The 13,450-nt window shown below is 36.6% G+C and overlaps 1 protein-coding gene across 1 annotated transcript in view; it reads right to left on the reverse strand.

Annotated features, from left to right (window-relative positions):
• Positions 1–12,589, reverse strand: part of LOC107084776 (supervillin-like) — a 41,364-nt gene extending 28,775 nt beyond the window's left edge. Inside the window, 8 exon segments of the mRNA XM_015374780.1 lie at positions 1,086–1,231; positions 2,254–2,315; positions 4,168–4,199; positions 5,411–5,581; positions 5,697–5,852; positions 7,955–8,279; positions 8,375–8,432; positions 12,534–12,589. Coding sequence (XP_015230266.1) covers positions 1,086–1,231; positions 2,254–2,315; positions 4,168–4,199; positions 5,411–5,581; positions 5,697–5,852; positions 7,955–8,235 — 848 coding nt within the window. The 5' untranslated portion in view covers positions 8,236–8,279; positions 8,375–8,432; positions 12,534–12,589.
• Between the last annotated feature and the right edge of the window lie 861 nt (positions 12,590–13,450).

Consider the following 13,450-nt stretch of genomic DNA (forward strand, 5'->3'; position numbering starts at 1 on the left):
GATTTTTGCCTCAGTTAATACATTAGATCTATAAAAACTCACCCCTGCCTCCTCACCTCTGCATTTCGGTACTCAAAACCTCAACCCAACTGTGACAGTGGCCCAAAGTACGTGACACAATGAAAAAGTGGAAAAAGAGCAGAAGTTGCAATGGTCAGTTGAAAATCAAGACTTCTACCTGATTGGATTGAAATGCTGCAGTTGGACGCCAAAAGGCTGTAAAAGCCCATGTCTGCAACAAAATCAATTAAATGAAACAAGCACTGGGAGCACAGTGGGACAAATTTCCTGCCCAGAAAAATTCAAGACTTATAAAATAACTCAAATCACTGCTTCTAAACTTGGTTCTATAAGCTGTTAAAATGTGGAGGTCACTTTTTCTGATCTCCTTAAAGCGTGTTGGTATTTGCCAACCAGCTGGACATTGAGTGTGATCGCTTCATCTAAAACCAAACAGATGTGGTAACAAATATCATTTGGCTTTTAGTTACTTTTTCATTTTGGGTTTTATTTTCAGAGTCATTTCATTATTTGGAATTTATCACCAGTACACTGTATTTTAAAATTAGTGCGCACATACTGGTTTACTTTGTTTCTGTTATGACTGTTTAATTTATACTCTGTCAGTTGCTGTAGTCCCCTGGCTGAGGAACCAGCAGGTGGCCAAGGGGCTGAGCTGATTTGGACCATACCTATAGGGGGTTTTTGCTTCATTTGGTTTAATGACAACTTCCATGATTATTCAAAGTTTCTCCAAGCATCTGTATGAACCTATAGTGGGGGTCGCAGCTCAAGTCCTTCAAGTCCAGTGAACCAGTGGGCTGGTCTGTATGTAAATTTCGGGGCGTGACAAAAGTACAAGCCAAATAAGGCAACATCCCCAAGTTAATGTTAACTCGGGGCTTTGGATTCACCTGTTTTATGGTGGAAGTTTAGAATTGTGAGATTTGCAGAGAAAGTAGGATTCGATGGGGTTTGAATTACTCTGTACGTCCATTTCACCCACTAAACTATCGTTATTCATCTATTACAATGTAAACTCGGTTTTGCATTCTATGAGCCCTTTAAAACTCTCCTCTACCTACCTGATTGCCACCATTTCCTCACAAGTGATTGGCTGAGTGAGAAAGCGATTGTCGTTGCCACGTCGTGTCCTTCTTTCATGAGAGCTGCTGGTAGAGCGAGGCTTCAACAGAGCCGAGGAATCGGGGGCAGCCGACTTCTCCAGTTCCTCAAAAAGTAGAGAAGGTATTAATATCACATTGTTAAAGAATAAAAGTTACCCTAACCCTTCCCCTTATATTTGATGAACTCCAAATGCAAGAAGGCTTCAACTTCTGCACCCTTAATTTTTCTTTTATCAATATTTTACTTTCTATGACGATGACTTTAATTAAATCACATAAACTGGTTTAAGCAAACAGTCTGGGGTCTAAAATCTCCTACAGTTGATAAAACAGTAGTTCTACAAGAAATAAGGAAAGAAATACTGTAGGATAAAGACTCTATATTAGTAGAAAGCCTGATTACTTGGTAGAGACATCTAAATTTATGAGAGAGGACTCAAGAGTTTGAACTGTTCTGTTTTTATACAAGAAGGCCTCCATATGCCCTGCTACTGGATAAAGCATCTTGGCAGCTACTTTCAACAGGTGACGATGTAACCAGAAACCTGCAGGCTTCGGTTTCCCCACTGCTAGTCTCTGCAGAGCAGCAGGCTAATTATACCACAGCTGCTGGTTGTTAATGGCACTACGGTGTCTGGCACATTTTCACCTGAGTTATAGGGATGAAAACTAAAGAGTTTCAGACACATCAAGACTGATCCATATTCTCTCCAAACAATCTAGCATTTATGCATCACCAGCAATGGTTTAACCCCTTAATGCTTGAATTTATACACATGCATAAAAGAAGGTTACTAATGCATAAAACATGAATAGAACTTTAGGTATATTGCAAATTTGTGATAACAGTCAATGATAATGCACACTTTCAGAGACCAGCAGTAGCAGAAACAAGTGCTTTCCAAAGGTTCCTAGGTCTGCACTAAATGTTTAATAACTAGCATTGGGGGAATGCAGATGCTCTTTTGGTTGTTTGAGTAATAAATACTGATTAGTGCATATTTGCAACAATAAACATCAAGAAATTCTATGACATCAGCTGTATTTGCTTAGCACTCTTAGACTTTTTAAATAGCTTATTGGTAAAAGTTTCAAAGTTGCATCAAAGTAATTGTTTGAGACTTACTTTAAACAGAGACATCTTGGCTGCCACGCTCATTTTGGATCTATCATCCGTTTTCACATCAGCTGAAAGAGAAAGGAGATTCATATACGAGGGGAGGGCCCTTCAACTCATCACACATAAATTATTGCTAAATATGGACAAAGATCAAACCACTTTTTTTTAAGAGGAATGGTTAAAAAAACAGGGTTCAGGATGCAGCAGTTTATGCCAATTTATGTTTTGAGCATTTTTCCAAGTTTATTTTTTCAGCATTAAAAATAGGTTTTTTAAAGAGGCTAATTTATATAATCAAATTAAGAAAAATACTAAAGTATTCAACACTGTGTTGAATTACAGCTAAAAATATAAGAGGGATTTTATTTACTGATCATTTTCAAAAATGCATTACTAATAAAAACATTGGCAAGTATGGCATGCTTTTATAATCAGCCCCCTTTACTCTGATAGCTCTAAATAAACTCTACTGCACAAGTCTACTTGTCAGTAAAACATTTACCTTCAAGGAAAACACCAACCCTAATGCTAAAGCCAGATTTAGTTTAAGATCAAATCAAACCTTTTTTAAGAATTACCTTACAAATTACACACCTAAATTTAAATGCTCTCCATCCATTTAAATTGCACTGTAGTTATTTTTTTAAAGAAAAACAGCTTTTTAAAATTTTCTGTGGAGATTCCTCCAACTATTTCAGTGTGAGTATTGTAATGTTTGTTTCACACAGCATATTTATTTTAGGAGGTTTGCTAATATGGGTGCACACATTTAGTAAACACCCTATGAACAGTATCAAGATCACTGTTTTTCTTTTGCTGTGGTTGAAAGAACTAGCTGGGGGAGCAAATATGGTGTAACACAAGAAAGTGGCAAGCAGCTGACTCTGGGGGACCTGACTCTGGAGAATCAAACACTCAAAGCTCAATTGTTCTAAAATACATTTTGTTGTTTGAATGTCTTAGTTTCATATTTGTGTTGTAGTTATTATTTGTAGGTTTGACTTAGTTTCCTTGCTTTATTTATTTTTTAAGTTCTCTCCCTCCCCTCCTTGTTGTTTGTAGGTTAGCTTATGTGTTAATATACTCCTCTGTTCATTGTGAGAGGTCAGTTCTGGTTTCTTATCCTTGGTTAGATTTGTCATATTTGATATCTTCTTTTTGGCCCATTGTTTCTAAATTCTGTCTCTTTTGTTTGTTAGTACCACAGAACCATAAATGGATGATATTTTTTCTACACCTTTGTCCTTTGCCTGACTGCTGGACATTTTCCTTCCAGAAAAACAACATTTATTAAACCTCCAACCTCACTATTACTTGCATTACTTGTCTTGGTAAAGCAAACAAAATCCTATAAAACAATAATTTTGTAAACCACTAAATGATGAAAAACTCAAGGGATGCACATACTTTTGCAATAGAATATTTTTTCTGTATAGTACCTCATCAAATGTAAAAATATTTGTCTACTTAAATATACATATATTTTTAAGCAAAAGGTTCTGCCAGAAAAATATTTCTATATAGAACCTGATTCAAACAAAGTAAGAAATGGTCTGTTATATAAACTAAGCGCAGTCATAGGTAACTTGTCCTGCCGTTTTTTAAGTTAAAGACCAAACAACTAAAACGCCCGCATTGTCTGGACCGCTGGGGTCAATTAAGAATAGAGGGGGCTTTCCATCAGGCTTACATAGTTTCTCAGTCATAAACCCATCACCACTCACCAAATTAAATAAAGTGAACCTCCAAATATAACCTGGTTCGTTTCCCAGGCAGTAACAGGAATTTATTGAGGCAACTGTACAAGCTGGGTGAACAAATACAAAATGTCCCACAAAGCATGAGAAGAAAACATATTCTTGCAATAACTAAAACTTTAATATTTACTTTCTTGGCTAAAAAAAAAGTCTAAAGCTTTACCTTTCTTGTCGTTTTCTTCTGCATCCAAGAGTCTAAAAGTGGAGAAAACAGCGTGAGACATGAGGATCAGTTCTGTGTTCGGATCCAGCATTATATCTACCTCAAATTCCCTTGTGCTTTCTTTTGCAGGCTCAGAGAATCAAGATAGTGTGAAATATTTGCATTCTTGATAAAACACCACAGTTGATCTCAGGACGGAGGACAGACTTATGCAAACCATCTGTAGCTTTTTATGCAATGCTTTAGCTTAAGGGTTACCTTTAAAACAAAAAACAAAATGTCTAACAGAATTAAAATAGAACTGTTTTAGTTAAGAAAATAACACAAAGCTCAGAATCTACAATGGAAGAAAAAAATAATCTGTAATTTTAAATAGTTTAATCAGTTAACTTAAAGAAAAAAAAATCTAGCAATTTGTCTTGTATAAACATGAAAAGTATATATAATATAAGAAGTTTTCCTACAGCAACCTCCGCGTCTAGCGTCAGACATCCAAAAAAGCTATTAAATCAATTAAAGCAGCATATGACAAAGACTGCTAAAACTTAAATTTCAGTACATCCTACAGAAAACCTACCTGATAAGTAATAGTTGTTCTTTTAAGCATTTAGGGACTCAAAAACTTTGTTTTCTGTAGTGTTAAGATATGATTCAACTCGGCAGCTTTTTTGGTAGCAGTTGGGCCTTTAACTGGAGCCATGTACTAAACAAACATTCCATGTCTTTGGCAATGAGTTTCGCAATAATTAGGGTGGTGGATATGCAAAGCTGGGGGCCGTTTCTTTCCAAATATCCTGGAAAAATGTCTAAATTCCAGGACATTTTGACCCAATAAGGATCAAAATATCAGCAATTCCTGACTTTGCAAAAGAAATGTATAATTTCTTTTTTTTTTTAATATATTTTCATTTTTCAAATTTCATACATGAACACCAAAAAAAATTAAAACAAACAAATACTAGGTGCTGAAGGTGTTGAGATCTTGGTCATGGTAGATGGGGTATTACATAAATCCTGACAAAAATGTTTAACTTTCACACGTGCCCAAGTACAATAAAAAAATGACCTTGTTAAGATACATCTAGTTTCGTAAAAAGCGATTTCCCTCCTTGTATGATTGTATTTGAATTGAAATTGGCTTTCCAAAGTATTAAGTATCAGATCAGGCTACCAGGTCACATTAATTTATTTCAAGCTTTTCCAAACAATCTTTTCTCAGAAGGAGAACAGTAACAGCTCCTACCCAGTGCTCTCTTCCATCTCGTCTGCTGTTATTGGCTGTGTCCTGAAGCGCTCGCTCGTTTTGCGGCCCCCACCCAATCCGCCTGGAAGGTAACGTCTGCTCCGCCGCCGGCCTCCTTCAGAACCAACAGCCAAATCCAAAGAAGATGTGGCTTGACCAGCATCTGGACCACTGGTTTCCACAAATAGAGATTAAAAAAAAAAAAAAAAAAACACAGAAAAGGAAAAGATTAAGGCAAATACAGAGATGACGCAGCATTTGATCACACACATGCAGTTGACCCTACAGTTTCTCCAGGCCTGCTCCGCTCTCCGTCTGCTGCAGGAGGACACTCCTCAACTGGCCTACTGACACCCGAGTGTGGAGCTGTGGAGCATCGGGTCCGGGATTCACAAGGTGCCCCTCCTCACCCAGAACTTTGGCAGAATCTTGGCAACTCTGGCTAAAGAAGGAGGGGATGAGGTTAAAATGATGAGGAAATTTAGAAATAGTAAATTTTTTATCCCTAGAATTGAAGAAAAAGATGCAACTATAAGGATAAACAAAGAGTCTCCTCTCAGCAACGGCAGCTCTCAGATCACATGAGGGTTCAATGCAGGACAAGGAGGCAAGAGGAGAATCAAAGTGGCTTTAAAACTCCCTGCTGTGACTCGCTGATTTGGAGCGCTCAGTCTAAATAGCAGCAAAAGCCACAGCGCAGCTGCAGCAGTCAGGAAATCAGCAGCAAAGAGGGGGCTGAATTATTGTCAGAGCCATCAGGATTGCTGAGGTTTACATTAATAACTTAAACAGAAATCTAAACTATGTGACTTTCTGTGACGTTTAAGGGCTTTTAGGTTTAAGGGCTTAATACTGTGAGTAAAGAACGAAATATTACTAACACCAATATATTGATATGCCTTCACATTTTACACATGCAGGCAGTGCCACTAATTGCATTTGGATTATAATTGCAAATGAACAAAATTAAAATAACAGAGGCTCTCACTTTTGGTCATTATATTCAGCAAGAGTTAAGCACTAACTTCTCACTCCAGCCTTTAAGTGGCGTAATACTCTTAAAGTGGGTTTGCTTTCACACAAAATAGAGTTGCAGCTAGCACAGATCCATGCATGAAAGCACTTTTTCCATGCAAACAGTAACAGTGGGGAAAAAAAGAGACAAAAATCAACCAGGAAAAATAAAAACAAATGAGAACTTATTTCATTTTTTTTTTTTTTATTGCATTCCCCTCTTGGTCGATTTTCCTCAAGTTTGTCTAAAGGTTTATTATTAGATATCGTTTAGGGGTGTAAAATTTAAGTGGATTTGTTGTGATTAATCGATTATTGAAATTAGTGTCAACTAATTTAGTAATCAATTGTTAACTGGAGTATAGAGAGTAAAACATGCCTTAAGCTGACAGAGCAACCCACGTAGAGCAGTAATTATACCAAGACTGTAAAAAAATACATATAAACATGTTGTATCTAAGATTAAAAACAATCTTTTAATCTGTTAATATGTTCCATCCAGAAAGTTTTAGTTTCACCTGGTTTAATTTTGTAAAAAAAAAAAAAAAATGTTCTTTAAGGAACCTTTTGATATCAGATTATTTATCGATTAATCTAAAAAAAATGATTGACAGATTAATCGATTTGTAAAATAATCAATAGTTGCAGCCCTGATATTGTTATTGCTGCCTAAATAATCACAGTCCATTCCCTGATCACTGCTTCATATTACTTAAGGGGCAAATTAGGCCAACACACTCCTAAGTGCTTTAGTGGAAGATAACTAGATGGCTTCAGTTGTTTTCCTGGAAATTCTGACGACAAATCCTGGAGGAGATATTTATCACCTATCAGGTATGAAACTACAAGCTTAAAATATTTAAAGACAAAAATATAGCTCTAAATACTTCTGAAAATGACCAGTCCTACTTTCCTTTATAAGTCCTTGCTCCAAACACAGTGCAGCCGACTGCAGTTATGGTTGATAGTTTTGATGCAATCCTCTAAACCATCCAGCCATCTTCTAATACGCTTATCCCAAGTGGGGTTGCGAGGGGTGCTGGTCCCTATCTCCAGCTGTCAACGGGAGGCAGGGTACACCCCTGGACAGGACAAACAACCATTCACACACACACTCACACCTAAGGGGACTTTATAGAAGCAAATTAACCTAACAGTCATGTTTTTTCGACTGTGGGAGGAAGCCAGAGTACCCGGAGAGAATCAACACATGCTCAAGGAGAACATGCAAACTCCATGCAGAAAGACCCCGGGCCAGGACTCAAACCCAGAACCTTCTTGCTGCAAGGCAGAAGTGCTACCCACTGCACAACTGAGCAGGCCCTCCTTTTAATCATTCTGGAAATGTTTTAACAATTAGAAGAGCCAGGTAAACACTGGTCATTTTCTTTAGAGCATAAAGAACCCATATAAAACACAGGAAAGTAAGGGATTTCTGAAAACTGAACATTTCAGTTGCAAACTTTAACAGGAAGAGTTTGCTGTTAGTTTTTGTAATGATGCTCAGTGCTTCTCCCTGACAGGACTCACCTTCTCAGGTAGGCGTGGCCCACAGGAGTATTTGCCTCAACTCCATTTATAACTTCTTGAGTTTTTCCATTCAGTCTTTCATCACATCCATCTGGGCGCGGCCCCCCACTATAAGCTGGGGTTTCTGGGTCGTTCAGCTCCTTTCCATCCCGTCTCACCCACTTGGAGGGAACCTCCTCTAAGTCCCCAAAGCGTTCAGCCAGCTCTCTCCTCCTCTCAGCCTTGTAGCGGGCGATCCGCTCTGCTCTGCTCTCCAGAACCTGTTTCTCTGTTGTATCCATGTGTCCCTCTGAAGGATTCAGCTTATTATCTGTTCCTCAAATAACTGCAGCGCATGAGGGAAGGAAAAGCAGACGGTTTGTTTGTCATCAGTTTGAGCAAAACAGCATGAATTTTTTCAACATTAAGACTAAATCTAACCTGAAGACTTTTTTTGTCAGGTGTTGGAGACCATTTGTGCCTTTTTGAAATGTTTCTTCTGAAAGATTAACAAAAATGAGGATTAAATTCCTATAGAAAGAGTGGGTTTAGTTAGACTAAAGTCCTCAAAAGCTTTAGATCCTGGAACCGTCACACATTCTCGTCTATAGGCTTTTTGCTGATTTTAAATTTCAAACAATCAAACTTCAATGACAAAAATATAAATTCTTCACATTGTAACACAGCCACAAATGATAACCTCTTGTATAGATCTTCTGTGAGGGCTAGACACCAAATAAATAATTATTAAGTACCAACTTATGATCAATTAAGCTTTAAACACAGAGAGAGCAATAAAAATATACGTGATTAAAATAGTTACATACATTATAATATGACCCTAATTTTGTGGCACGTTTGTATTATAAAAAACACTAAAACACATCATTGACAGACATATTAATTGTAAAAACTACTAACATGAGTGAGGAGTGACTCCCTGTGCAAAGTTGGTACTCTATGTTAAGCTATAGCAAAAAAAAACAACAGTTCAAGGTGTGAGAAGTAGGGCATTTTTGGCGTAATTTATTCCTATTCATAGCACATTTTACAACAAATCTATAGGAATAATTAGCAAACAGAAATTAAACATAGGCTCAGCCTTATTCCAGAAAAAAAGAAAAGTCAACCTTAATTTATGTGCAAGGATTTGCAGTTTTAAAATGCATCTTTGATCTAGTTCCACCTCCTTTCCTCTTTCTCTTCCATGTAAGATGATCAGCACCAGCCCGCCGAGTCAAGAATCTCCTCTTGCACTGATATTCAACACCACAGCCCAGCTCCACTCAGACTACAAGCTTCATGGCACCCAGTCTGTACAGTTCTCTTATCTTTTCTGTAAAACTAACCGTTATTCAGAGAACCTGCACCACCATTTAACTCTTACAGTTTACACAAAGCATTTTATATAAAATAAATGGATGCTTTTCTGAAAGAAAAATGCTTTCAAACTTGTTTAAACAGGTTTACAACATACCGTCTGGAGAAAAAAAAAATGTTCTTAGGCAAAATGGGGAGACAAACACCCGAATAAATAGTCATAAAATAAGCAGATGAGATGTGGCTCAAGACTTTTTCACAGCACTGCAGGCAGAAAAATAAATGTGTGTTAGCTTGTGCGCGTCTGTGTGCTTTACTAAACCGTGGATGTCAGCATTCCTGCAGCAGGAAGCACAATGGAAGAAGAACAAAGAGGTGGAAGCCACAGACGCTGTGCATCAGATATATCTGCTGTGAGGCTGAAAAGATGTTCCGGCAGCAGAAGTCCTACTGTATAAGAAATTCATTTTAATCGGTTTTACTGTTACTCTCAAGCTGTTGGACTTAAATGCTGAAAAGAACAGCAGTTGAAAGCTTCAGTCTTAAAGATAGCTCTAATAATCACCGGGAGAAAGACCTGTTAGCTTTAATGTACTTTGATGATGATTCCACAAGCAAAGAGAAAATATGGGAATGCAGTTCAACTAAAGTCAGATAAATATCTGAGTATTATCAATGGATATTTATTAAAATGCAAGAGATAATAAACATAGCTTATACATAAAGCTATTTGTGAGCTATTGTGTCCTTACAGGGTTAAAAAAGTCAAATAAACCACATTATGCAATGCATTCTTTTAGCATAACCGAAAAAACATCAACTTAAATTGATTCGAGTAACAGCCGAAAGGCAGGTAGCAGCTAATCAGCAGCATGCCTTCGACCAGCGGTATAAAATACAGCATCATCATCTGCAAACAAGTAGACTTTAACAATATTTGAATGGTAATAAAAAAGAGACACAAAACTTAACTTTGTACATCAACTTCAATACAATCTGTACAAACTCTACATCAACTTCTGTTGATGTACAGATTTTTTTTAATTCAATTAATTAAAATAATAATTTAAATTATTTTCTTGGTTCAGTTTAGTTAAGATAAAGCATTTTTTTTTTATTGGATAAATATCCCACTAATAAGAATAAATGTATAGTTGACCATTTTTACTTTTAAATTTGCAATTTACCTTCAAATTGCATTAATTTACCTTAAAAAAAAAAAGCTCAGATTCTTATTTCATGGCTTTGTCAATTTTAGATATATTCATAAGCCTGTTCATGCAACTTCTTAAAATTCTCCTTTGTTTGACCACAGACCAGCAATGGAAATTTAGTTGCTGTTGCTGCATCTTTGTTTTTAACTATTATAAACAATAAAAAAAATCATGGAAAGGGCCAGCCACAAGAGAAAGGAAACAGCTCCTGCATTCAAAAGATGAATGTGGTACAAATATTATCCAAAGACATTGCCATTATCTAGCTAATTGAGTCCTATATACTGTAGATATTGGCCAAAAACCCTCCAAGAGAGGAAGAGGTCATCTCTCTAAAAACAAAAAAACAAAAAAAAAGGATTGAAGATGCAAAAGCACAAAGGGACAAAAACCTGTAACGTTCAATACAAATCCAATCAACATCTGGAGGAGGTGGGGGAATGTTTACAAGTCTGTGATAGCCATACCAACTATAACATTCAGGGTTAATATATACACATAATCATGAGAAAAAAACATTGTATGAAATATGGATCTTAAGATATCCTTGCAAATGGACAATGGCTATTACCATCAAATGACTCCCAAAGTTTAAGGATACACAAAACATTTGAGTTCAAAGGCAATGCTACCAAATACAAAGTAAAGGTATTTAAAACTAGTAAAACACAAAAGTATAAATATCCTTCTATTTTTTGCTAAATAAACACATTTTGACGACCATATCTGACTCCTTCTTATAAAATGTATAAAAACTTCTTGTTTACAACTTTTTATAGATTAGTAGCAATAAGCTGTTTTCTATCTAAATGTAAAAACAGAAAAAGCATGTTGAGATATTAAGATAAATTGATGCTGCAATACTATAAGCAGCTAAGGCCCTGCAGGATACAAACAAAATGGTAACATCTGAGCATATGCTTTAAAAATGAGCAAAATTCTTATTGGTCATCTTTAAATCAACACAAGAAAAGAGCTTTAAAGGGAGGGATTGCTTTGCGAACTGGAGGACTATTGAAACACTGAAAAATACACTTAGCAGCAGAGGGCAGATGGACACAGATCTGAACTTTGATGTTGGGAAAATATTGGAGTAAGGTTAATGAGTTTTAGAAAAAAAACAGACCACAATTAGAAAACTGATTATTTCAGGACTAAAGTAGCCATAGAAACTATTTTAAGTGCAGATAAGAAAGCTGCTGAGCAAAAGCATCCTGTTGCTTCACCTGAACTAAAGCGCCCCAATGATCTCTGCAACTCAATGACAAATTCTCAAAGTGTTTTCCTGCATACCACAGAAACAGCCTTGCATTGCTTTGTCCATGGATCCCATCATAGTTTCTACTATTGTCAGCAAATAGAGGCATGCAGCAGGAAGGTTGACAGGAAAAGCTTTCACTCCACCTTAAGGAGCATTAGAATCCATTTTCTTACCTTCAAAGTGCATTATATGCTCTGCATTATGCATTAAGCTTACTAATACTGGAATCAATAAAAATACATTGTATAAACTGAGCTTCGAGCTTCTAACCTTGAGGGGACAGTTGGAATAATAATTAATTCCTCAAAATTGCATTTTAACTCTATACACCATAATACAGCAGCGGGTACTACATTACCTTTCATTGGTACTAAATAAAAAGTTTAAATATGGAAAACCTCAGTGCCTATAAAACATCCTATAAAACTTGGAGAAATATTCCAACTAAAATGTTTGGGAAACTCTTACAGGATCATATTGATATTCGTGTGTAATATGCGCGTAAACTAACTAGACTTTTAAATTTTTACATCTTTTGTCTTAAAATAGGTTAAAACGTTTTTTAAAAAGTCAGTTTTTTTACTTTTAAACCTATTTTAAGACAAAAAATAAAGTTTCTGTGTCAGAAAGTTAAACTTGAACACAGCAGGGACCTTCGCAGGTTGAACCAACAGGTGTTTCTTTTTTTCCCTAATTAAAAAGTCAAATTCCCTTCCGGACGGTTTTCTTTCTGGTTATTTATGCCTGTTAATTAAAGTTACAAACAAATCCTGACTACATGAACTGAAATGAAAGGTTTACTCACACTGAATGCTCCAGCCGGGGCGGTCCCTCCCCACTGCTCCCACTCTGTGGTGTGTCTCTCCAAATGTAGTCACATTCACAGCTGGGGGGGAGAAGGTATAAATAGATGGACGAACCCCTGAGGATGAACGCCAGCGCCAGTGGGAGGGACTCTACCTTTCAGCAATTGTGACGTAAATACCATCTTATTAACCCTCTCAGGCTCAAATTAAGTTGTAGTTGCAGGAAAAATCTGATATTTGGAGAAAATGATCATAGGGGTAGTAATATACCACTCAGACTTTTTTTTGAGAGAGACCTTCACATGCAATGAATTTTGGGATGTTGCAGATTTGCAACAGTGGCCCGGAGTGGTAAATAAACACTGAAGACTGAATCTGATATGAACGTTAACTTTATTTGAATGTCACAAACAAAAAATTAACAAAAAAAATCGAAATAAAATGCACTCTCACAAAATTAGAGACAACTTTTTCTCAAACTTATTCTCCACCGACATCGTAAAACCTCTTGAGAAGGCCGTTTCTGTTAAACTAGTAGATAACGCATGTAGCATCCATTGGTACCTGTTTGGGCACACATTTCGAATCCACAACATTGAAATCGAGATGCCTCTGGTTAAAAACCCATAGGAGATAAAATCTACTAATTGGCATGTGTCATATCTAAACACATTCATGATTCATCTTATGTAGTATTGATTTCAATATCATGGAAATTGGTAGCGATACTTACATGAAATTGGTGCTTAGAAAATCTGTTTCAGTGACACCAAGGACTCAGCCATGTTGAAAGCGAGTCAGCAGTGCCATGTGGTGAGCTGGAGAGAAACTGTTTGTTGCAAATGCACAACTAAGTCCTTCTGTTGTACTTTTGAGTAACAAAAGCTCTTAAAATATGGATGTGGAGTAATTAGCT

The sequence above is a fragment of the Cyprinodon variegatus genome, unplaced genomic scaffold (genome assembly GCF_000732505.1).
Source record: "Cyprinodon variegatus isolate N-32 unplaced genomic scaffold, C_variegatus-1.0 Scaffold109, whole genome shotgun sequence".
Taxonomy (NCBI): Eukaryota; Metazoa; Chordata; class Actinopteri; order Cyprinodontiformes; family Cyprinodontidae; genus Cyprinodon; species Cyprinodon variegatus.